Source organism: Hydra vulgaris, chromosome 11 (genome assembly GCF_038396675.1).
Source record: "Hydra vulgaris chromosome 11, alternate assembly HydraT2T_AEP".
Lineage (NCBI taxonomy): Eukaryota > Metazoa > Cnidaria > Hydrozoa > Anthoathecata > Hydridae > Hydra > Hydra vulgaris.
In genome coordinates, this window is record NC_088930.1 from 13,513,477 (window position 1) to 13,541,378 (window position 27,902).

Consider the following 27,902-nt stretch of genomic DNA (forward strand, 5'->3'; position numbering starts at 1 on the left):
TATATATGTTTGTGTGCCACAAAATTTGAAATCAATTTTTGAAAGCTTTTTTCTCAACCAATTTTGCTCAAATTTTGCACACTTAATCATTTTCGATGACAATACAAGGAAATGGAAAAATTTGACCAAAAAAAGTTAATTAAGTTAACAAAAATTTAATTTGTATTTCCCCATACATTTTATTTATTTGATATGAATTGCGTATTACGTCACAAAAATCATTGATTTGCAAATTATTTGCAGTTTCGAAGACATTAAAGCGCAGCGATTCAAAACCTATTGTTTTTTAAGTCTTAAGTTATTAAGTTAAAAAACAAAAATTTAGTAAAAACAGTAATTTTTAAATTAAAAAAAAAAAAAAACAGTAATTTTTCCTTCTACAAAAGATAACATAAAAAGAATTTCTAGGCCCAATAGAATTCTGCTTGCATAAAGCATGGATTTGAAAAAAGAATTTTTTTTTGATTTACTAGTTTTACACCGTAATTGTCACCTTTTGCAATGTAGTTTCGTACAACATGGTCAGATCTTCCAATTTTCTTGCTATTTCTCGTATAGAAAGTGCTGGTGAGATTTCTGAGCCGCGATATAAATTAATTTGTATTTTTTCAGCATCTGTCAAATACTTTCCTTTATGCATTTCGTAAAATGCAATAAAAATGATACTGGCAGAGCAAAAGATCAAATTACACTAAAATTTATCATATATAATTTAGATATATTCCAATTAAAAAATGTGCTTTTGTATATCAAACATACTCTCATGTTAGACACAGAAAAAATTTTTTTGTGGTTTTTATTAGCCCACAACACAACAATTATTTTGATAATAACTTGCATGCATATCAGTTGACAATACATAGAAAAATATTAAGATAAAGAGAAAAAAATTGATGCGTCTAAACGAATATGCCTCAGTGTATATATATATATATATATATATATATATATATATATATATATATATATATATATATATATATATATATATATATATATATATGTATGTATAGTATAGTTTTAGTAAACGATGTTAATAAACTTCTTGTTTTTGATATTGATTCTCCAATATAAAAACTAACCATCATAGAAAAAAAGAAAAAATCATATCACATATAAATCATGTAAACATAAAAAATCATACCAAAAAAAGAAAAAATCACATACACACACACTCACGCACACAGACAGTTTTTTGTGAATCTGATTACTAATTTTAAAAATGTGGTTTTGTTTAGTTTATTGACTATTTATTGTCTAACTTTAAAAAATGGATATGAGTGTTGTTGTGAAGTCTGCTTGGCTTAATATGCTTTTACAAGTTTGTTTTCGCGCAGGGACATTTTTAGGTAATGCTATTATGCTGAGATATATATCCAGAGAATTGTTAGGATTAGTCAATGTTAGACTATTATTATTATACAGCACTATTGTTTTTCTTTCAAGAGAATCTTTCAGAAAGTCATGCTTAAGCAAAACTGATTCTGAAAAAACTTTAAAAGGTAGTAAAATGCAACTTGTAAACTTGATATGGCTATCTGTAGTTGCTGGGATAGTTTTATCTTTTTTGTTTTGTATTATTTGGATAATTTTGCTGGAACAACCATCAACTCAGTACTTAAAACAATACCAAACTTCTTGCATTTGTTTTGCATGCTCTGCTATTATTGAATTGACTATCGAACCAATGTGGATTTTTGGACAAAAATCTGGGTATATAACTTCTAAAGTAGTCTTAGAAGGAATCTTTCTTATTGTTAGAAGTGTTTTAAGTGTTTTGGTTGTTATTTTAATGCCAAAATATGCACTGTATGGAATTGCAATCTCATACTTAACAGCGTCAATTGTTTATGCAGCATTATATTTTTGCTTCTTTTTTAAAGTAATATACTCAAAACATAATTCCTCTGGTTTTTCAAATATTAGAGACATTTTTCCCAATTTAGTTGCAGATCCATTTCTTGATCAAGTTAGCGCAAGTTTAGTGAAGAGTTTTTTCAAACAATCACTCTTAAAGCAGTTTTTGACAGAAGGTGAACGATATGTAATGACACTATTTCGTGTTTTGTCTCTAAGTCAACAAGGAGTCTATGATGTCATAAACAATTTGGGATCACTTGCAGCAAGATTTATTTTCATGCCAATTGAAGAAAGTTATTATGTTTATTTTTCACAAACACTTGAAAGAAATGTAAAAAAATACCCTGATAGCATAATGAAGCAGTGTTGCACTTCTCTCTCAGTTGTTTTGAAGTTTGTTTCACTTATTAGCTTTATTATTTTAGTGTTTGGCTATGGGTATTCATATCTCTTATTAGACTTGTATGGCGGAGAAATACTTAGTAATGGTGAAGGTAAGATTTTTTTTCCAATTTAAACATAAGATGAATATCAAAAATACATATTTTTTTTAAAGAAAGTCTGAGCTTTCAGGTTTTAATAAGGATTAATTAGTGTTTCATATATATATATATATATATATATATATATATATATATATATATATATATATATATATATATATATATATATATATATATATATAAAATCAATTTATAGAAATGATAAATTATATGATCCAGCAATGGTGAAACTTCAAATAGAAGAAAAAGTTAGATAAGTGTTTTTTACTAATTTATTGCTCTATTCTTTAAGAATAGTGAGCACTTTATTTGTAAAATGCACTAACATAATTTACACACACACACACACATATATATATATATATATATATATATATATATATATATATATATATATATATATTTATATATATATATATATATATATATATATATATATGTAAACATCTAAGGTGGCATTGTTTGCTGATGATACTACCATTTATTCTTGTCGTGATAAGAAACCAACACCCTCTAATTGCTTGGAGGGGGCATTTGAGCTTGAAAAAGATCTCACTTCTGCTACAGCATGGGGCTCACAGTGGCTAGTGAACTTTAATTCAGATAAAACTCAATTTTTTTCAGCCAATCGTTATCGCAATAATTTAGATCTTCCTATATTTATGAACGGTGATGTACTCGATGAGTCACCTACTCTTCATCTTCTAGGATTAACTCTTACTTCCAATCTTTCTTGGAAACCATATATCAAATCAGTTGCAAAATTAGCATCTGCTAAGGTTGCATCTCTTTATCGAGCTTGTCACTTTCTTACTTTGGATTCTATTCTCTATCTCTATAAATCTCAAATCCGGCCTTGTATGGAATACTGTTGCCATATCTGGGGCGGATCTTCTAATGATGCCCTTTCTCTTTTAGACAAGGTGCAAAAACGCATTGTAAACATAGTTGAACCTGCTTTTGCAGCCAACCTCCAACCATTATCACATCGTCGTAATGTTGATTCTCTTTCTCTTTTCTACAAATACTATAATGGGCACTGCTCTAAAGAGCTAGCGTCTCTTGTGCCATCTACTAAAATTCATTCTCGTGTTACTCGTCATTCAATTAAGTCTCATCCTTTTACTGTGACTGTTCCTAAGTGCTCCAAAAACGCATATTTGTCTAGTTATTTTCCTCGAACATCTGTTCTTTGGAATTCGCTTCCTTCATCTTGCTTTCCTGATTCATATAATTTGCGATCTTTTAAGTCGTCCGTCAATCGTTATCTTGCTCTACAATCTTCATCTTTTCTCTTTCAGTAACTTCCAACTTTAATTAGTGGCTGCTTGCAGCTTTGTTGGACGCAAAGATGTTTAAAAATATATATATATATATATATATATATATATATATATATATATATATATATATATATATATACCTCAACAGGAGTAAATGAGCGCGAGAACAGTGTTCACCTAAAACGAACATGGCAAGCTGTGCAAGCTTCGCTAAACATCTTCTAACAGGGGCTTTTGCTTTTTGCATGAGCTATCTGTTTATTCATTAAAAAAATTGCAAAAAGTTGTAAATATAAAATTTTTATGCAATCGTTATGTATATATTCAAACTTTTTGCACAATCGCTATTTGAGTTGGCCTTTTTTTTGTTTTTTTGTTAAATTGCCAATTTTTTAACCAATTGCTTTTTTAAAATATTTAATTCTGCTTTATGAAAATAGTTACATACTAAATAAACCAATTTCTTTTTATATATAACTAATTGAGATAAAAAACTTGGTTGAAAAAATGGTTTTTGAGCATGGTGGAACATTTGCAGTAAATGTGAGAATCAGTTAAGGTAGAACAATAGTTTTGTGTTAGTACCAGGGATGCAGAGTCCAAAAAAGGACTCCAGATTTGAAAGTCAAAAAAAAGATTACTACACCCTAGTTTTTGGTATCCAGGAGCTCTAAAAATATAAATAAGTTTATGGATTACTGATAGGAAAAAAATTAAGATGTTTAGGTTAGAGGAACAATCATTTTTTGAACCCGGAGTCCGTAGGTATAATGGCGGCAAGGACTCCGGGACTCCAGGCCTAAAAACAATAAATTTCAAGTCATTAAATCTCATGTATTTTTTTCTTATAGCCTATATATTATAGACTCCGCATCCCTGGTTAGTACAAATTGAGTTTTTTGAATTGAACAAGAGGTGTGAAAGAGTTGTACATTCCTTGAGCTATTTTCTACAAGTATTACTGTGGTAATACTTGTAGAAAATAGAAAAAGATGCAGCCATTTGACAAATGGAAAGCACAAGCTTGGGAGCAAGAGCAGGTTTAACCACATTTACAATGTTTTTAGGTTATGTTTAAAAGAGGATGAGAATAATTAGAAGAACCAGTCCAAGTATGGAAATAGGCATAGATTTATAGACCTATAGGAATGAGAAGCAAAAAAACAGGACCCTACTGCAAAAAAACAGGACCCTACTGTCTTAAAAGAGAGATGGCGTTCAAGATTGGCTGCTTTTTCTAAGCAATTAAAATCTTATAACTTTTTTGACCAAAGTATATGGTTTGTCATATAACAAATAGAGTAATTTTAAGGGTAAAATTGTTAGGAAGTTTATTAATATAGATAAGAAACCAACACAGGAGTGAATCAAGAATTTATTGTCCAAATCAGGAAAAAATATATTGCAGGATTAAATCTATGCCAGCCTATAAATGAAAAAAGAGTGCAAGGCTGTCCTACAAAATTTTTCTGCTTACCCCTAAAATTTTTGCCCAGGATATTTTCTATAAGGTGGTAGCTCGGTGTTAACATCATCCCAAGATTAATATTTTTATCAAGACACCATCTTTAGCCTAATCTCAACCAAAACCCCAAGGCTTGGTGTAATTTAAGTCAGAGTTACAAAGCAGCAAAATATCTGCAAGGTTGCTGGGTGATCATGATAATCTTAATCCTGACCAGACTTGTAATTTCAGTTTTATATTGTTGGTTGTTCTTATAATTGCTTAATTAGTCAGTATGAGCATCAGTATTGGTCTTTTTTTGTCTAACTGTATCGGCATCAGAAACAAATGTTCAATCAGTACATCACTAATACATGTATATTTATATGTTTATATATATATATATATATATATATATATATATATATATATATATATATATATATATATATATATATATATATATATACATCAGAATATACATATACAGTATTGGCCATTAACAACATTTTGTCATGTTCTTTTAATATGAATATAAGTTTGAAATTAATGATTTTAAAAATTAAAAGAGTTTTTATTTTCAATTTTTTTTTAATTAAAATAAAAGGATTGCCATATAAATTTTTAATGTTAAGATCATTTATTAAAAATTTGTTATTAAATAATAATCAAAATATTAAACTAAAGTATTGAAATAAAAACAAGTCTTCATGCGTATCCAAAAAAAATATGTGGCTAAGATTTCAAAAAAACCATTTTTTTGTTGAAAAAAAACAAAAACCATGGTTTTTTTTTTTTTTTAAACAACAAGAAGACCATTTTTTTGGTTTAAACTCTTTTTTTTTTAAATAAACCTTGTTTAATCAACTTTTTCAATTAAAAAAAAGCATTAGTCATTTTACTTAAGTAAATTATATTTTCTATTAATATTTCTGCTGTAATTTATTAGCCAATTCATCATTATTTAGTGTTCTGTATATAAAAACAAGCTTTTCTATTTTTTTATTTCCATCTTGTTTCTTAACTTGGAATAAACAAGCCCAAAAATTAAAATTATTCTTTCAAATCCAGCACTAGTGCGTTTAACAAATCTTTAATATCCATGATAACATTATCATGCAGTCCAAAGGTTTTAGAGATTTCCACCATTATATTGGTGATGCATTTTTTAAAACAGATTCACTATACAAAAACTTTTATTGAATTTGCTCCAGCTTAATGATGATTTCATATATATTTTATCTGTTTAACATGCTTGCTCACATTTTCAATGTTAAGATCATTTATTAAAAAATTTAGCATATGAACAGCACGCCGTAAGTAGTTATTCAGATACCTCCTTCAGATGACAATACTTGTTTCATTGATTTCACATTAGCTGCATTGTCAATCACAAAGCTTTTTATTGTTTACTTAGCATTCAAACTTATGTGTTACACATTATTATTACTTTTAGTTTATGGGTCAAATCATTATATTTCAACCAATTTAATGAAAACTTTGTGGGGAACCATCTCTGATTTTCCTGATTTTTACATATTGTTATGTGCATTATGTAGATAGGTTAAATTTGAAGTTTCAGACTTTCAAGTACAACGGTTCAGAAATTATAGCCTTAGAAACATGACACAGTGGGCCCTCCTCAATTTACAAATGGTCAAAACAGACTACTTTAGAGCTGTATAACTTTTTTCTCACTTTCAACAAGTGTCTCATTTTTTCTAGAACTATTTTCTGGATAGTTCTCTCTTTAAAAAAGTGGTTTTGATTAACTTGTGTTATGTTAGAAAAAAAATTATGACTGTCTATATGTGGTCTGGACCCCCCCCTGGACCCCTGGGAAGGGGCAACCCACTTATATGATACAAGCATTCATTTTCTAGCATGAAACATACATAATTCATTTTCTAATGAATATACAGTTAAGGCCATTAGACCTTTATTGCATTTTTTCATGCTTTTACCATAAGATTCAAATTTTGATAGTGACTATCAAAAATGTGTGCCAGATTTTGCAGCAAATATACAATGTAATGGTCTTGAATGGGAATTAACAAAAGTTAATTATATTACTAAAAGTTGGTTGCCCCCTTCTCCTTTGATTAGTGCCACTCCAACCCCCCTCCCACCCCTCCCCCTCACCTTAGCGAGTGGGGGTGGGGGTCTAGACCACATATAGACCACTGATTACCTATAATAAAATAGAATATAAAGAAATGATGATTTCATTTTGAAATTAATTTGGATATTAAGTATCTAAATATCTATATTAATTGAGAGACCTTTATTTGAACAATAATGAAGGTCTCTAAAAAGTTATTGCTCCCTTTATTTGTGCCCCTGTCTACTATAAAGACCAGATCAAGGAGAGGACAAACAACCATATCTTTCTTTTTATTAGGAAATGACTTATAATTAGTTGCACCCTTCACATAGGCCAGTTGGCAGATTAGAGGGGCACTGGTTTCTAGTAACACATTCAACCATCGATGATTGAAAAATAAGGTTATTTAAAAATGCTGACATTTTTGGTGTGGATTCGACAAGTTTATAATGTTTGCATTTTCAGAAAGTTGGGTCTAATGATCTTATATGCTGTTAATCTTAGATCAAAACAAAGTGTTAGAAAAATTTACAAGCATCTCAAAATGGCTGAAAATTGGACTTTTTAGGCGAGTGGACATTTTGCTTTTAGATATATTTAAGTTCTAAACTGCAACAAGCTGCCTATATTTTGCCCATTTATTGCAGACAGTAGTAGCTGATCAGAAAACTTATCTGTAAAGACTTGTGGATGAATAGAATAATGCTACAGTTAGTTTCATTTTGGCATATTTTATGATTTTTTCCAAAGTTGAGGTCATAATTTTTTTCTAACTTAACACAAGTTAATAAAAACCACTTTTTTAAAGAGAGAACTATCCAGAAAATAGTTCTAGAAAAAATGAGACACTTGTTAAAAGTGAGAAAAAAGTTATACAGCTCTAAAGTAGTTTGTTTTGACCATTTGTAAATCGAGGGGGGCCACTGTGTTATGTTTCTAAGGCTATAATTTCTGAACTGTTGTATTTGGAAGTCTGAAATTTCAAATTTAACCTATCTACATAATGCACATAACAATATGTAAAAATCAGGGAAATCAGAGATGGTTCCCCACAAAGTTTTCATTAAATTGGTTGAAATATAATGATTTGACCCTTATGCATTACTGCTTTTAAAGGGCATTTCCATTTTTGTGCATGATTTTTTATTTTTCTTTGTTTTAGCAATTAAAAACTGGGACTGAAAGCAATATGCATACTATTATGATTTTCTTAAAAAACTTTTATAACAAAAATATTTTTATCATGTTATAAGCTACCTGAATAAATTAAATATATATATATATATATATATATATATATATATATATATATATATATATATTTGATCATTTTATTTTCTTTGCGTAATAATATTGCTACAGTTTGAAAATAAAAACAGTTTTCAAAACGCTATACTTTAGCTAGAAATAATTGATGACTGCCATTTTTCATTGATAGTATATTAAATATGAGTTGTAGAAGTATAATATTTCACTTAAAATACTCACAAGCAATTTATTTTATTAAAAATATCTACAAAAAATTAACAAATTCGCAACTTCCATGCATGACTTCTGTGCGTGATCATTCATGAACTGCATTTAAATGGTTGATGTGACTATGATACATAGTGCAATCCTGTAACTTTCTGGAAATCTTTCTTAATGTTCAAAACATTTAAAATATATATATAACTCTGAAACTTATATTTTCCAAGGAATTTTAATTTATTCATCAAGTAACTAAAATTTGCGTTTTTATTTTTTTCTGTGCGTGATTATGCTTCAAACTTGATTATTCTTTAAACTTGATTATTGCTTCAAACTCAATTATTCTTTGTTAACATTACTTATGTATACCATTTTTTGTTTACAAAATATTTATATAGGTTAGAATTAAATTAGAGCAAATTGGAGATCGCCAATTTATAATTATGAAAGTAATAGACAAAACATATAAACAAGTTTCCATGCGTGATTTTTGGAAATGCTCTTAAGGTTATTCTATTGCTTCTCTTGCCAATTGTGTAAGATATAAAATAACAGTTACAATAACTTCATAAAAGTTTTATTAAATTTTAGTTATTATTGAACTTCAATGTGTTAAATGTTTAAAAAATCCATAGTAAATGTAAATTATTTAATGTACGCAACTTTTATTATATAAATATATATTTTTAATCATTAGGTTTACTGTAATTATCTCTTTTATTTAAAAGGCACCTTAAAGCAATGTGAAAATTATTAACCTTTAGTATAAGTTAAATAAACAGAATAGCTTATATAAGTGAAATGAACAGAAGAGTATATATAAGTTAAATGAACAGAATAGCTTATATTTAAATTAAAGTGAAAATTAAAATAATAGTAAATACACATATTAAATGCTTATGTTTTGATTCAAATAGTTAGTCTATATGATATATTATATTATATATAGATAGGTTTGCCAGACATTCTGCAAAAGGAGGAGATGTTCTCCTTTTTAATACTTTGTACTTTGTCTGGCTTTTTTAATTTTTTTATTTATCCCTTTTTTTTTTTTACATATATTTCCATATAACTTATTCTATTCTTAAAACTGTATAATTTTTAAAATTTTTTTCGACTTTCTATTCATTAATTAAAACGTCACGTTCTGCAAACTTTGCTTTTCCAATTGCATTGCAAAGTGAATATCCATTCAATCATTTGTCAAGAAACAATTAAAGTTAAAACATTAAAATTTACTTTTGTTTTGGATACTTTTCAAGAACTTTGTGCTAGTTCCTACTAATATGATTTCAGAAGTTCAATTTTTACGTGACACTAGAAAGGCTGCATCATATCTTTTAGTGAGTATTGTGGAACAGATCCACTAAATTTCTATGCTTTAACCTTGTGAGCTTCATTTATACGAAGCCTTTGGTTAAATTTAAAAAGGTGATTTCAATTTTAATATTACTGAGTTGTTAAAAGTGATAAATTTTCCTGCTTTTGAAAACATTTAAAATTTTCTTGCTACTTTTCCATTAACTTCATGTGAATGTGAGTGGACATATTATTCATTTTGACGCCTGAAAAATTATGTTAAGCACCATGGTACAGTGCCAACAACACCAAATTGGTAATATAACTTTTGAATGTCTTTTGATATATTTTCAAACCTTACTCCAAAATATTATTGAAATTTATTTATATAAATGTGCATACTTTTGATACTAAGAAATATTAATAAGTAATGAAAATTTATTTACTTTGTTAATTAAACGACTTTTTCAAATAAGACATAACTAAATATATTTATTATAACGATTTTCAACAAATAATGTTCTAGTTATTTTTGTTAACATTATATCAAGATTTTACGAGCTTTCTTAGCAGTAAAGTTGGAATTAACAATATCGTACATATCTTTCTTCTCCAAATCTGTTTCGATTGAAAGGATGAGACAGTCGTTAAAACAAGCCTGTCCTATTGTAGCTCTTTCTTTGTCAGAGCTAGCTTGGTAAAGGATCATTAATATTTAATTTATAATTTACACAACAAAAATATACATTTTCACAAAGATAAATAAATCTGCATTATTTGTCTAGATAAAAAAATATTCACATATCAATGATGGCAGACACAAGTATCATGTGAGTGCTCAAACCTCAGTGCCAAAATAGAGTTGATATAACAGAATTTTAGATTTTATGATGTGAAAAGTTTCAAAACAATTCTTTCAAATTGATTTATAGTTAATTCACAAAAATTTGAAGTTTTCGTGTATTTGTATTTCACAAAATATTTTCTTCCGTAACCACATAAACAACACTTTTGTTTTTTAGGGTGACAGCTCACAGCAAAATGTTTTCTATAACATTGTATTTGAAGTGTCGTTAACAACTCGTAACGCTTTAAATATCAAAATGAGTTAAACATAAAAACTATTTAAAGTTTTAATTTTCCACTTGTAAGGTTTTGTTTTTATAAAACACAAACATCCTATGGTTATAATAACAGCTTAAACCTAAAATATTTATAAAGTTTTTCAGGACTCAATATTATAAATTGCAATACAAATTTTGCTATTCTAATTAATGAATATGATTCATAATACATTTTGGTATAATCAAAATGCAAATTAGAAACTAACCAAAAACATTAACAAAAAATCAAAATATTTGATTCTTCCTCTGAATATAAGTAAATTAAACCAGTTAAAGGTGGATAGAAAGCATAAAAAAATTTGAATATTACAAAATTTCTGTGGAAAAAAGATCTTTTCTGGTAAAAATTTTACAATACCAAAATTGTTATGTTACTCTATGATGGTGATACTTTGCCTCAAAGTGTAACATTTTCTGTTTTTCAAGAACAACTCAAAACTTTGGTAGGGCTTGATTCATTAAACTAATCTTAAATTTTGGTGCTACTTGTAAAAGCATATTATTCATGCTGTCTTTTAAGATGGCCTTTGGTTTGAAATCTACCAAGATGAAAAAGAAGAAGCTTTGAACCAGTGGGATGATCTATAGTATTATCCGCAGAAAAGTTTTTTGACATAAAAAAGGTATTAAAATGGAGTTTTTCAATAACTTTTCTTAAACCTCTATTGTAGCTTCTTTCTACAATAAATGAAAGATTAAAACAGGCTCTCGTAAAAATATTGGCAACCAAGGTCTGTTTGCTGTGCAAGATGTTGGACAGCTTGATAAAAGTATACTAGAAACACTGACATAAATATTATGATTGAGTGAGGTAAGTACCTAAGAGAACAAGACAGTTCATCTGGTGAAGAAAAAGATTTATTTAATGAGAAAAAACACTGATATAAGTGATACAAGCACCAAAGGAAGGTATTAGTTGTTCAACGCATTTAAAAGTCATTTTATTTTAAATGATGTTTTTCTTACTTATCAACAATCTCGTCTTCTTACAAAAAATCATTTGTTTTATATAGGATTTAAAAATACAACTTGTGAATCTTGGCAACAATTAATGATTATTATACAAAGCATTATAATAAAAAAATGCTTGTGACTTAGGTCAATAATTAGCAAAGCTAATTAATGAGGCACATTAAAATCACAACATCTCCCCTAGCTCATCAAAAGCTCATATATAATCGTGATAATTCTGGTTAGGAAATACTCTTCTTCCATAGCAAGTGAAGCAAACAGGCTGTAACTCTGTCTCACAGTCTGATGGATAATTTTGATTAGCGCTATTTATACTATGGGCAGCCTTACCATCATCCAAAGAATCTATTTGAAAACTTGGATCTTCACCGAAGATGTGTTCTAAGTTCATTTTGATAGTTTTAAATAGTGTCAGATCCTAATCATCATTAGCTACTATATCTTTTTCTTTTTTATCTACTTTTTATTTTTATTGACTTCAACTTCAGCTGTTAAACCAGTATGCAGTGCCACTATACCTTTTAACCTTGTGTTTGTATTATTGGCAAAAGATTTTAAAAGGTGTGCCGTGTTTGATGGAACATTGTTGCTTAAGAATACAGACATAGGTATACCCCATTTCACTCTCGCATTTGTTCTTTTTACCATCCAATGAACTCTTTCAACAATTTTATTTCCTGAAGTTTTTTCAACAGCTTCATAAATCATCATTTGTCACTTAATGGTGTCTATAACATGTATATTATGGCCACAATCAATACAGGTGAGATATAGCAGCAATCAATAAAACAAACTAGTAAATATTAATTTCAATTTGATCTGTATATAATTACAAATTATATGATGTGTGGTATAACCTTTTATTAAAGTTAAAAAATGATTACAAAAAGTTAAAAAAAAACTTTTTTTCAGGATTTAAGTCTATAATGCAATTTCTTTTTTTTCAAATTTTATTCAACAATGTGTAAAATAATTTTTTGTTGTTGTTGTTAATTTAATCAACAAAACATTTAATCTAACAGTTTTTCCATATCTTGGAAGGGTTGAGAAGAATTCCAAATAAAGTTAAAAAAAAAGCAGCCTCGTTAACTGTAGTGGAGTCTTGAGAAAGTGAATTTAATAAAAAAATAATAATACCATAATAAACAAAAGTTACCCAGAAGAAATTTTTATGATTTGCTTACATCTTGCAACAAACCAACAACATCAATATTGAATTTTTATTTATTGTACTATATTATGTAGAACATCCTAATATTTTGCTTAATAAAAGTCAAACATAATGTAATATGTTTGTTACAAAAGATATTTTCTTCAGCTTTAGCATGCTACTGATTGCTTATGCATGTTATCTTTTTGCATTTCTCTGTCAATTGGTTTAAATAGATTGCAAGTCTGATAGTACTGTACTGAACCAAGGTTGTTTTTTTTTGTTGTACAAGTATTTTATCAACTAGCTGAATGGACCTGTAAAAATATGGGTTTTTGTAAGTGTTAATGTTAAATTTTTTGCTCATAAAGTTTCAAACTTTATGAGCAAATAAAATTTAACATATGCACCTTTTCCACATATGTAGAGAGCTTATTGAAACTCTTACTGGGTTTATTTATTTTGAAAGAATAGTTCTAATCTTAATTACTTTGTACGTTAAGAAACTAAATTATCTCTTCACTGCGTTTGTGAAGAGGCAATTTTCTTTCTTAAGTAACATAACGTAACTAAATCTAGATTTGAGACATAACTAAAATACGTCTCAAACATAAATTTTTTTAACATTAGGTTACATCTCAATTGATTACACTTTTTTTTTAAAAAAAAAAGAGGTAATATAACGTAAATAAATAAATATGTAAATAAGGTAAAAAAAAATTAAATTTGTGATGTATTTTAATTACGTTTTAGTTCTTAAATGTTTTACTTTATGTTATGTCTCAATTGGTTATACTTTTAAAGGTAATAAGTATCTTAGATTGCTTGAGTACCGTAAGTTATTTTAACTTTTAAACGTACTTTTTTTTAAGTTTTTTGTTTTGTTACTTTTAAAGCTTTAAAAGTTATATTTACCTTTAAAAAGTTTTTTTTTTTAAATCTCAATTGGTTACACTTTATAAAGTAAAAAAAAAAACAATTTAGACGTTGCGTATTGAGATTTTTTTGTTTTCATGACCAAGTAACCAATTGAGACAAAGCTATTTACAATAAAAATAAAATAAAAGAGAGTATCTAGTAATATGGCAATGACAAACAAGCATTTACTGCATTATCAAGTTTATTTACTTGATATTTAATTAAATATTAGGGAATGTAACCTTGTTACCAATTGTAACTGATTTAGACGTAACTTTGAAATGTTATAGGGGTTTGAAATGTTTAGTGCGTTGTCATTGGTGTCATTTTGTGAGGGTTCAAATCCGCCCCTTAACACAATACATACCATATGGCCCTATATATATTTATAGCAAAAAGTATATTAGGAATATATTATATTGATAATGTAGGAAAAAAGACTTTGATTTGTTAATATATAATTTTAAAGTTTTTACAGCTTTTTTACTTTTTTTTGCTCCACAGCAACACCTTCTAGAGTAGCAGGACGGGTTTATTATTGTTTTTTTTTATTAAGTTTTAGACCATAGTTTTTTTTCAGACCATCCACAGCTTATTACACTTGCCCTGTTAATTAATTTCGAAGAAAATAAAAGTTTGAAGTAAAACCTTTTTTCCTGTAAGAAAGAAAGTTATTTCTTTAACAGACTTCACTAATTACCTCATTACATTAACAACATAATTATCTCTATGACATATGAGTAATAAATTTCTCGCTGTGTTTTGATATTTTTAGAAGTTTTAGGTTTTTTTTAAAATTCACTTCTTTTTGTTTGTTATAGTATATAATATCTTTATATATGTTATGTATATAATATCTACAGAGTTTCAAAAAAATTTTATTTACATTAATGTTTTATTCGAAAAAGATAAAAAAAATGATCATAAGGATTTGAACCACAGCAATGCACTACTAATACTTGGCGAGCTAACCACTTTGCCCACTAAGATGTATAGTTCAAACAAAGTTTTAAAAAAATGGCAAATAACTGCTATAAATCAAAATTTAATAAAAAAGTAAATGTAAAGCTGTAAAACTTGATTAATGTTTTAACACTACATAAATTTAAGTTTACATAAGTTAGATATTGGCATACACTTTTGTTCCTGTTTTCTTATTTTAAAAAATGTTGTGACTCCTTCTCTCCATTACTTCGGTTGCAATTGCTGCCAAGAGTTTTGTGCTAAACATGCACAAGTAGGCACTAACATTAACACTATTAAATTCAGCTTTACTATAAAGAGTTAATCTTTTAAATAATTTTTTTTTTTGGAGTTATGGAGTTTTTAGTTGTGGTTTTTGTGATGGTCCAATAAGACCTTATTAGGTATAATTTAAATGGATTTTTGATAAATAATTTGTAATTTTTAATTGCAGCTTTAATGTTAAGTAGGGTCACTTTTTCGAAAATTATTGAATTTAAGTTATTTATTTCATAACTTTGTCTGTATGTTTCTCTTTATTTTTACATTTAATGTTTCTTAGATATTTTTGAAAAACTTTTTGTTGATTTTACTAATCTTTTAATCAAAACCACTCTAAATAAATCTAAACCGCTCTAAATAAACCTAAACCACTCTAAATAAATCTAAACCACTCTAAATAAATCTAAACCACTCTAAATAAATCTAAACCACTCTAAATAAATCTAAACCGCTCCAAATAAACCTAAACCACTCTAAATAAATCTAAACCGCTCTAGATAAACCTAAACCACTCTAAATAAACCTAAACCACTCTAATTAAACCTAAACCACTCTAAATAAACCTAAACCTCTCTAATTAAACCTAAACCACTCTAAATAAACCTAAACCTCTCTAACTAAACCTAAACCACTCTATATAAACTTAAACCACTCTAAATAAACCTAAACCACTCTAAATAAACCTAAATTACTCTAAATAAATCTAAACCATTCTAAATAAAATCAATATATTAAAATACCTCTATTTTTATCACTGTAAAAATTTTGTCTTAAATTTCAATATCTAAGAGGGATTTTTTTAATTATAAAAATAGGTTACTAATATAATTTAGTATAATTTTGTGAAGTATTGATGATTTATCACCAAAATATTTTGTAGTCAAAACTAGAAACTTTCTGAGATGTTTTAAGACATGGTCTTTTTTTTAAAAGGATTGAAAATTGTGGGCCTAAAAGATTAATGGCAAAATGCTAATTCGTTTATACTCATTATCTCTGATAAAAAGTTAAGCCAAAGTATCATAAATGACCAGAAGAAAGCATATTATCTGGGGTTAGGTAAAGGAACTTCTAAACTATTCTCTTATCATAAAATGATCTTAGATAAACATAAAACAATTTTAGATAAACTGTTTGACATAGCAAGGTGTAAGTACTCAATAAAATTATGCAAGTGATCAAATTGTGATGGAGTAAAAATAGCAGTCTTTATATTGTTTGCAAGACAAATAAACAATATAAAATGATCATCCTAATGACAAATTGTTTTGTCTTCTACATACTTTTAGATGCTAATTACACATAGGATGGAGGGGGGGAGGGGGGGAAATGAGAGAATTAATAAATGAAAGGGTTTCAAAGCTTTTCATAGAGAAGTGTGCGTGTTTGTAATTTTATAAAATTTTTAATAAGAGCTTTTTTTTTTGCTTTCCTTTGCACAAATGATGCAAATACAAAAAAAAAAAGTTTTGATAATATTGGCGTTTTTGCAAATCCTCAATATTAAAAAACAAGATGAAAAATCTGAAGTAAAGTTATGGGTGGTTCTGTAAAGGTAGGTCCAAACTATTAAATGAATGTTGACATATATTTAGAACTAAAAGTTCAAATAAAATTTTTCATAAATTTTATACCTATTTATTATAAAACTATTTATAAAACTTTTTAGTTCATAGGTAAAACTCTTTAGTTATTTAATTTTTATTAGTTAAGAAATATTTATTAATTTAATATCTACTTTGTAAACCATTTAGGTCCTAACTTGTTACGTACCTACTGTATTTATGTTATGTTTATTGCTTTGAATGGAATTACAGAATGTTTTATGTTTGCTTCAATGAACCAGCAGCAAATTGATTCTTATAATTTTAAAATGCTACTTTTTTCAATAGTATTTTTACTCTCGTCTCTTTTATTTACTAAATATCTTGGAGGTATGGGTTTTATTTTGGCAAACTGCTTGAATATGGGTATGAGAATTTCTCAAAGGTAAGTAAATTTATTTAGATTTGTTTTATTTAAAATTAATTCTGATAACAATATTTTTTGTGAAGTTTATTACATGATGAGATTAATATGGGATAACCATATTTTGTATATATAATTTAAGATGGTAATAGTTTTTACGATTTTGCATATAGTTTATATCTATTTGTATTTTACTATACACTTTTTATGTCTATTATTTATAAATAAATTATATTCTTAAATTTTTTTATATCTATTTATTAAAAGTATGTCAAATTATACTACAATTTTGAAAAACATAAGTTTACATAAAGTTTGGGAGTAATTACTCACAATTTTATTAAAAGAGTAGAAATGATCAGCTCAAAAGTTATTGGACAAACTAAACTCAAATAAATTTGGAATTTTGTTTGGAATTGTTATTTGGTATTTTGGATATTATTGTTTGGAACATGACAAAATCCAAAGCTCCTTTCCAATATAGTCGTGGAATTTTTGATCCAAAATAAAGTTTTAATCTTGGAAAAGTCAACACGTCTATACCCAACTCGTATGTCAGCTACTTCTGTGTGACATTTACAGTAAATGATGAGCTTTAGTAACTATGATGACTGAAAACTGTCCAGTAGTTGTTTAAATTTATCAGCTGGTGTTGCCTCGATGACATTATCTGACAAAGCATTCCAGTCATTGACTACATGGTTGTTAAAAACTTATGTCTGATTTCGCAGTTCCTGACAATCTCGTGATGAAATCTGATTCAATGTTGAGTTCTGGATGCTATGCTGCAAGACATTATGTGCCAATCAATTAGATTTAAATTGTTGAGAACCTTATATTGTTGAATAAGATTGCCTCTTTTCCGTCTGTCTTCAAGAGTGGTTAATTTTATGATTTTACATTGAGTTTTGTAGACAGATCTTCAGATTTGAACCTAGTTAAACATTTTTAGGAGATATTAAGAGAAAAATAGGATGTCACAAGCCAGCTAATTAACAGGATGTGTCACACTGAAATAGCCTGCTGCTAAGGGCTTCAGTACATACATTGACTATCTTATATCCAGGAAAAAAAGTTCTATAGAATTTCTATAAACTTTTGAAACATATGGCCTATAGAAATTCTTTAAAATTTCTAAAGAATTTATATATATTTATGTCTATTAATTTCTATAGAAATTGCTATAAAACTTTTTTTCTATAGAAAAAAAAGTAGAAATAAAAGTTGTATAGAAATTCTTATAGAAATTAACAGAGGTTCTATAGAAATTCTGTAGAATTCTATAGAATTTCTATAGGTCATACGTTTCAAAAGTTTATAGATTTTCTATAGAACTTTTTTTTCTGGGTAGCCTGTTGCCACAAGGAAGTGCCGCTACATCCACCGGAGGTTTAGCATGAGTTAGCAATTATTTCTTTCATTATTCTTCATTATTTCATTATTTACTAGTTATTTAATTTCTTATAATAAGTTTCAAAGTTTGTTTTATTGGTTTCAAGTTATTTACTTTCCTTTAACTAATATACATAAATATATATATAAAAAACAGGAATCAAATAGTTGATGTGGATTAAAATAAAATCATGAGTAATATATATAATTAAAATTTATAAAAGATAAAGGTGAATTTATTTAAGTAAAGTTTATCACTTTCTTCATTATTTAATTTACCCTTTATAAAAACTGTTGTTTTTACAAAAAACAACAGTTTTTTATTATAATGCTCATTTCATACCAGCTAAAAATGTAAAAAGTCAGGCACAATTGTTTTTGTTATTATTTATATTATTATATTTTACAAGAAACTAATAGAAAGCAATTTTTATATATTTCCCGATAATATCAATCCTGTATAAATATTATTTAATAAAATTTATTTATTGTTATTAGATTATTTATTGTTTTTCATTTAAAAATTTTAAAACAAGAAAACAAAAACAATTTTAAAAAACAGTTTTAAATTTTAAAAAGAGTTTAAGAATACTATATTATTTGTAGCAATATGAGACTTAGTGGAATACAAATTAGTATTGTTGGTTTTTAGTGTAGAAATTTCTGGTGAGTAATAAAATTTCAGAGAAGTCAAAAAAGAGATTAAAATAATTTGCGCTAGAAAGATAAAACGTGTGCAATCAAGTTTAGTTATCTTGGAGATACAGTTCAGAGAATAATCTCAAGGTCTAACAGCAAAAGGTGCACCAATATACGGAAGTTATACACCATATGCATTCCAGAGTGTTTAGCTTTGTGGCAACCAAACATCAGAAATAAAAGTTGATGATGTTGATACTCTATAAAGAAAAAACAAGATGATCAGATAAATATATAGTGTGACTTTAAAAAATTAAAAGTAGAATTGAACTTAGACAGATTGGGAATTGATTTTTAACCTAGGCCAAGCTTGATAAACAGCCAGGGCCAACTATGTTTTATCAAACCCAGCCCCAGTTAAACATTAACCCGAGTTATTTACTAGTTAAAGCACATCTTAGTGAACAAATTAAAAAAAAACATTTTATAACTACTAGCTACCCCATAAGGCAACAATTCATCACTATTACATCAAGTTGATTGATGTTTTATTTTTCTATTAACTCTTTCACTTCCCTCTATTGTCTACTCAATGCCCAGTCTAAAACACACAGATGTTTGGGGGGAAAAATTAGATGAATAAAACTTATAAAAAGTTATACAGTGTTTAGATAACTTCTGTAGGTTATTGTCACTTAATTCATCTTGTTGACTTGGTAACTCTGTGCATTGCAATAATAAAGATGGACCAGGAAATGTGGCAGCAATGTAATAAAGATGAATATAAATGTATTTAATTATAATCCAGTACGGGTAATATGGTTAACTAATAAAAAACTACTATTTTTTAATCTAAATTTCAAGAAAATGTTTGTAACAACCATATCTGTTTTTGATTTTTAGTTAAGTTCATTTTTTGATGTTTTTCATTTAAATTTGTTGTTTTACCAGTTCATGTTTTAACATTTCTACAATTGATTTAAAAATGCTATATATATATTATAATTAAAGATTGTTTTTTTAATGTTATTTATCCAAATGAGAAAAATTATTCAATTAATTTATTAAAACTTTTCTTTGATGAGGTTTTTATAATTGTTTTATAACAATTTACTTATATTCTCATGCTTGAATATGTGACAGCCATTGTTTGAAGTTGCCTGTCATAATTTATATTTTGTTCTAAAACTTCTTTAGCATTTCGCTCATTTTTATGTAAACAGCTACTGATTCAGTGTTCCAAGAGTCAACCCTCGGAATTAGAAAAAATGAGGTCAGCAATAAATTGCCAACCTCAAACTGTTAGAGGTTGGTTTCAGGTTGGCAAAAAAAATTTGACACAAAGGGGTTGCTATAAAGCGTAGAAACAAGGTCGGCAATTTTTTGCCCACCTCAAACACTTTTAGGTTGGCCGTTAGGTCAGCTCTGCTAAATGCCGACCCTAATTCCGAGGGCTGAAGAGCTAATGATGTACTATTCAAATTCCAGGTCATCTTTGATTATATGAAATTTCCATCCTATTAAAAGCCTAGAATTAATATATAATTAAAGTAGAAATAAGTCTCTGGCATTCCTTCCATTTTAAAAGCATGTCTTAATATCTTTTGAATATGAATCTTGCAAAATGTTTTCAAAACAACTCTTTACAGCTAAAAGTATATTAAAATCCATTTAACATTTTTATTATTCATTAGATATTTTATAAAAAATAAAATTTTGCTTTGAAGGCATTAATAACTAAACTATCTTCTTTGAAAGCATTGAGATCTGTTTATGTCTGTAATAATAGTGCATAGGTGCAATCAATAGAGTTTAGAATTTTGATGCAGTTTGGACCATTGTAGCCACCTCCATTATAGCCATGCCTTTTTACATCTACTGTTACATCTACCTTCTAAGTACTCATTTGTGATTAGAACATCAGTGGTTTGGGTGATTATGTAGTTTGTCTGATTATATGTGATTATGAGTGATATGTTTATATCAGTTATTTGTTTATTAGGTTTATTTTAATCTTCTATAATACATAAATTGACCCTCAGGCTTTACTTTATCCAACTTAAAAAATAAAATATGCCATGATATAGATATTTATTAGAAAATTAAAAATTAAACATTTTAAAAATCCAGAAGGGGTTCAAAACTCTATTGAAATTATTGATAATAGGAGGGCCAAGGGGCCTTAATGCTCAATTTAATAAAATTTTTATGATAAGTATATAAATCTAGCATAAAATATACAAATATAATTAAATTTTTTGTTTACATCCCCCTCCCTGCTATGTACCAAGACTCGCATTTTGTGGTACATTGTAAGACTTGTTTGAATAATAATGATAATAAATGATGACTTGATGCACCAAAGTATACTTTATTTTTATAACATCTTTATGCTAAATTTATATATCTTTTATTTTTATTTAATATTTTATCTTTTAACTTTTTTTTCAAATATTGATTTTTGCAAACCCAAATCCGGCCTCTCGGTGATTTGCAGGCAGAAGATAAGTTTTATAGAAAATTTTATAAAGCTAAATACTTTGACAGATCTTTATTTAATTAAGTTACTACATGGCATTTATAAAGTTAATTGATATTGTCTTCAAGATCTTTGTCTCAATGAGAAGTCTGGAGACTAATGCTCTTCATGGTCTTTGTGACTTTTCTTTTGTATCTCGCCCAAGTTTTTTAAACTCGGAGTGAATTGCTTATCCAGTTTGCTCTGCCAATCTGGCTAGACCACATTGATTTTCTTCACAAATTTTCTTTCTATTTTATGGGTAAGGTGTAAATATATTCTTTTGAAAATTCTTTTAGGTAATTAAATGAGTCTTTTAATCTAGCAATAGAATGCTTGACATTGAGACTAAGGATATCACAGAAGCAGTCATCCACAACACGCTTTAAGTCTTTGAAACATGTAATAATAGGTATTAGCTGTCAACAATCATTTAGGAATGCCACCTCTAGATCTTGAAGATTATTCAATATCTTGTTACAGTTCAGTCCATCGAACCCTCCTCCATGGTAACGTCTGAGGATGTATTTTCCAGACAGCCACTGATTAAAGTTTGGCCAGAAAGTAAAAACTAGGTTGCCAAGAATATTAATAAAACCCATAAATATATGTAATGATGATGGAGGAATTTTGTTTATCAGTCTAACTTCTGGATCTTCATCAAAATGAATAAAACAAAATTCTTTGTATAACATTTTTTTACAGCTGTGCTGTTTCTTTTTTTTCTCCTGCTGCTTGAAACTCCCAAAGATAAAGATCAAGGCTTCCAAATGTTCTTAGAGTTCCTGCATTTATAATCTTTTCACTTTTGCAATATAAACATGAATGGATGCCACCACTGGCCATGGTGGCATCCATTCATGTTTATATTGTGAAAGTGAAAAGTCAATTTCATCTGCATTAAAGATGTTAACAATTATTTTCAATGAACCTCCACCTCCATCAATTCCTCCAACTCCATTCAAACTCGTACAATGGTATTAATAGGATTCAACGCTCTCTCACTTATAATGCTCATAACAAAATCTGAAGAATCTTTTACAAAAACCAGGTTTCTATCAACCCTTTTATCCCCAACATCAAATTTCATTGACTGAACACTGCAATAATTTTTTTACAGTTAATTCAAGATCTAATTGTAACTTTGTCACTTCTGACTGAACAATTCTCTTTCCTGTGGTCTTGTTAAGAGTAGAAATTAGTTTTCTAGTTCCTCTGTTTGAAAGATCAAGATTTATTCAAAGTTGCTTGAATGTTTCGAAAGAGATTTGTTGGAATTGATCTCTATCTCCTTTGTTCTCAGGGTGACCAACTCTTATTATCAGAGGTTTTCTGCAGGTGGCTAAATAAAATAGATCACCTGAATTTACTTGTTCTATGTTCATTTTTTGATTATTGAAGAAGCCACCTGCTCTGCACTGTGCATACCTTGTTCTAATGCCAATGATGTAAGATTTTTTACAGCAGTTGATTTGCAGCATTTGTGCTCTAAGCCATGACCTAAATATATATTGTTGATGATAATTTGGCTATACCAATATCATGTAATATTCAAAAATCTGTATATATTACCTATTATTGACAGACGTTTAGATCTTTAATGTGTTTTCTGAAGTGGTAGAAAAGCTCTCATCAGTTTCAATTGTAATAATGTCAGACTTGCCCTTCTTGGAAATCCAATCAATCTAAATAATAATCATTCAGAATCAACATTTGATCTTTTTATGACAGAATTGACATTTGAAGATCTTTATATTTTAGCAGATATTTTAAAATTATATTTTAACAGGTGCAATTAAATTAAACCTAACCTTTTCTATCTTTTGTGTCATCTTGGTCGGTAAGTACTTTCTTTTTGCAAGCATGTACAAATTACTTTTGCAATTTCCACATATAGAAGAAGGATAGGCTGCAATTTCTTTCATGTATCCAGAGTATACATATGTCTGTACCAGGATTTCAATAGTATCTTGGACTGCAATAAGACTTTTTTTAGTTTTTTTTCCCCAAACACAACAATAACTATTTATATTCATTTTTTATTTGATAAGATTATAACAATGTCATGAGTATTATAATACAAATTTTTAAGATATAGAAAATTTATTAAACCAATCAATAAATTTAAATTTTAAAGCATTTTACGCCAAAAATTATTTAAGCAAGATTTGATGCAACATTTTGTAAAAAACATAAGTACTTCATATTTTTACTCCCTACTGGTAAAATTAATAAAAAGTAAGACCCCCTTTATTCATATTTTAGGCTTTATTGTATCAAATCATTATTTGGGTTCAAATAAGAGTCCAACAGCATCCCATCTTGGTACCTTGCAAGGATCGCAACACATATTTTTTTCTGGGGAAGGTGGTGGGAGGGGGTGTAAACAAAAAATTTAAATATATTTGTATATTTTATGTTAGATTTATATTTTATAATAAAATTCTGGCAAGTTGGGGGCCAAGACCCTTCGACCCTCCTATTATCAATATTTTCAATAGGGTTTTGAACCCCTCAGTCTAAAAAAATGCACCCTTGGGTTTTTAAATTGTTAAGTTTTTCATTTTCTAATAAATATCTGTATGATGGCATATTTTTTTTTTAAGTTGGATAAAGTACAACCTGAGGGTCAATTTATGACACAGTGAATAGTGCAACTTCATGCTTTGTAAACTTGTTTAAATCTTTTGTTCAAGATAGTGACTATCAAGACTTAAGTAATTATTATGAACTTATTAATTATTAATGAAATAATTATTATGTTCAAATGCTTTGGTTTTGGTACCTTTTTCTACAAAGACCTTTTTTTACTTCCGTTCAGTCGTTTCTGGAAAATAATTCTTCTTTTTCATATTAAACATAGTATCAGTAGATACTTTCAGAATCAGAAGATATTCCTTGCAATGGGATACCTCTACTGTAAAGCTCAACATAAAGATTCTTAACTTAAAAAACTAATGATATATGGCGTTTTTCTCAAATATAAAAAGAAGTAGGCGCTTTGTTTTTTAAGGGCTCTATAAAAAAAATTTGTAATAGTTATACAAAGATGGAGATATAATTTTTACAAAATTTTTTTTAAAGATTTTATTACATAAATTCAGTAGTAACTTGCTTAAATTAAAATGGTAACTCATCATGCATATATACCTGTTGCAAGTGAGATTTTACATTCTTTTCCTTAAGTTTTTTAGAAAACCAGCAGAAATCTGTTGCTTTTTTATTCATTAAAACCATGTGTTTAATATTTTGAACAGCATATTTTGATAACATTCTCCACAAAAAATGTGGTTAGTGTTAAATTGCTATAGTCTTTAGTGTCAATGGTTTTAACAAGATGTTCTGACAAATTCAAGATTGTGTTGCTTTTAGTTTCACCTTATATACAAATATAACATTTTCCATAGTCACTTTCTACATTGTTTCAGTTTTAGAGATTTTCAGTTTCTTTGTTCTAAGAATCTTTATCTTTACAACAACTGTCCATTCTAACAATAATATTTTTTTTACTTCTATTGAAATTAATTTTCCAAATAATAAAGTTGCTTTAATGTTTAATGCTATAATTGCAAACATTAGTTGGATAAATGCTATATGTATTTAGAAATAGGTAATTTTTGTGATGTCATTTATATTCTTTATAAAATTAAGAAAGCTTACTCTTTTTAAACAAAGATTTGTGCATCAAGACTGGCAGAGATCAGAAATGTATGCATTTATGGAGCTGGAATGCCCTGGTTCACTAACTGATTTATTTTACTGTTTTAAAGTGCAGAACGAATTATCTCGCTTTGAAACTACTGAATAAATTTTGCATTTAATCATATTAGAAATAAAAAAAGAAACAAAACCCCGAAATTATATTTTATTTTTGTAATTATTGTAACCCAAAAATATTTGATCTTTTTTGTTTATAATTATCATTTGTACTACTATTTTAATAAAAATATTATTAATAAAATGCGTATGCATTGCCTAGTAGTTATATGTTTTAATATTATATGTTTTAGTAATATTCGTTTTGGTAATATATGTCTTGTCGTTTTCGTGATATATGTTTTTGTAGATAATGCTTTTGGGATACTAGTTGAAGTTATGTTTACTTGATTTTAGTAAAATTTTATGTGATTTAAACCAATCAGAAATTTTTATTAGCTTATTTTTCATACCATGAAATAATTTATGTTTGTTTTTTATTTTTATATTTTATTTGTTTTTTTAATCGTTGTTCGATGATAATTTATCATTGATCTTTAAATCATGAAATTTAATTCATAAAACATTTTTTGGTATTAGTTAGATAAAAATATTATTTAAAAAAATTTTTTGACAACAAATTATTTAGTGAAAAGTCTACTTTTAGAAAATAGATCTTTCACTTAACAAAATGATAAAGTTATAAATTAACTCTGGTTGAGGTTGTAGGTCATCATTTAAAAAATGCGCATTTCTTATTCGATATTATATTAGTATTAGCATATGTTTTTTTATAATAATTTTTTTTTGTCATATTTAAAAAAGTTTACGAAATAAACTAAGAAAAAGAAATATGATAAAACAATTCTGTGAATTTTTTATTAATCAAGTAAAACATTTCCTAATCTTGCACCAATCTTTGCAGCTAATCTATAAACTTATGACATCAATTCATAAATAGTTCATAAATAAATGTAAACATTTATTTAAAACTATGCTGTAATTGAAAAAAAGATATGTTTTGAAACCACTTCTAAGATAATATTATTAGGTAATAATGATTGGGTAATAACTGGGTGAGGCACATTTTCGGAAATTTTTTACTGTTTAATTTTTAATTGTTTAATTTAGGTAATTTTTGCAAAATAATGAAAACTCTTATATGATCACTAATGTTGAATAATGTTACATTTATAGAAAAAGGGTGTCTGCCAGATCAAAGAAAACAAGGAAAAGTCACGAAATTTTGATATCTATTTAAAAAATATTGGCAGCTACCCTGTAGGAGTCTAGAAGCAATATACCAAAATTCAGGTTCCCTATACCCAAATGTGTCGCAAATGAGAATTGAGAAACTCCTAAAGTAGGAAGGGGGTGTATGAATTCTACTTGTCGCCACTTTTAAACGCAAGTTTTTAATACAAATATTTTTTTTATGAATTTCGATTTTGTTTAAAATACAATAAGTTATTTTAAAGTCTTATACTCGACACATTACTGCACATTTCGATTGTAAGAAATTAAACCGTTTATAATTACATAAAAATATTAACAATATGCGATAATATTCATTTTTATCATTATATCTATCTGCATCATTGTTACTTTTATCAACATTATTTTAACACTCATAGTCAGGTTTCTAAGTATCTAGCTGTTAAATAATTTTGGTTTCTAATCCTCTGGTAATTTTAAAGAATTGACACAGACTTAATTTGTTGTGTTTTAAATTAAAACATTTTAAAAATTTTCATTTTTAATACCGTTACTAGTTTCTAAATTAGAAGAGATATAAAAAAAGTTTAGTTTTTTTTTTTTAATTTATTTAAATCCTTCTTTTTAGTGCACTTTTCATACAAGACTTTTTCAGCGAGACAAGCTATAGACCGCTAAAGGCCATTATACCATCTATCCAAGTTTTTTTTATGCTCCTTGTTTCACTACTATTTACTGCTATTTCTGAGAAAAGGTATTTTGAATATCCTGTGGTGCATGTCGGAGTTGGTTGCACATGTTTGTTAGGAGTGTTAGCATCTATTTATTTTACCGAACATGAATTCATAGACTTTGTAAAAGAACTCTTAAAAAAAAAAAAAATTAAATAAAATTTTTTTTAGTTTTAAAATACTTGAGCATTATTTTTATAAAAATCTTTTATTTATAAATTGATATTTGTAATTAACCATTTATTTATAAATTAATCTTTTAAAACTTTGTCATGAAGACTTTATTGTTAGTATAAAATAGTAAAATCTATAAATAAATTACGTTGTTATTCTAATAGTCCCTGATAGTTCCATTTAAAGATTGTAAAAAA

General features: G+C 27.4%; 1 protein-coding gene across 1 annotated transcript; it reads left to right on the plus strand.

Annotated features, from left to right (window-relative positions):
- The first annotated feature begins 1,209 nt into the window (after nucleotides 1-1,209).
- On the plus strand, nucleotides 1,210-27,849 carry LOC101236193 (man(5)GlcNAc(2)-PP-dolichol translocation protein RFT1). Its single transcript, XM_065810172.1, has 3 exons — nucleotides 1,210-2,354; nucleotides 17,127-17,361; nucleotides 27,429-27,849. Exons 1-3 carry the CDS (start codon nucleotides 1,271-1,273, stop codon nucleotides 27,688-27,690), a joined length of 1,581 nt encoding a protein of 526 aa, XP_065666244.1. The 5' UTR covers nucleotides 1,210-1,270; the 3' UTR covers nucleotides 27,691-27,849.
- The last annotated feature ends 53 nt before the right edge of the window (nucleotides 27,850-27,902 follow it).

Bases quoted from the DNA above. Each gene is read 5' to 3' on its own strand.
- LOC101236193 (XM_065810172.1), top strand. From the start codon at position 1,271: ATGGATATGAGTGTTGTTGTGAAGTCTGCTTGGCTTAATATGCTTTTA. The intron at 2,355-17,126 runs GTAAGATTTTTT...TAAACCATTTAG, and splicing joins AATACTTAGTAATGGTGAAG to GTCCTAACTTGTTACGTACC. The intron at 17,362-27,428 runs GTAAGTAAATTT...CCTTCTTTTTAG, and splicing joins GGTATGAGAATTTCTCAAAG to TGCACTTTTCATACAAGACT.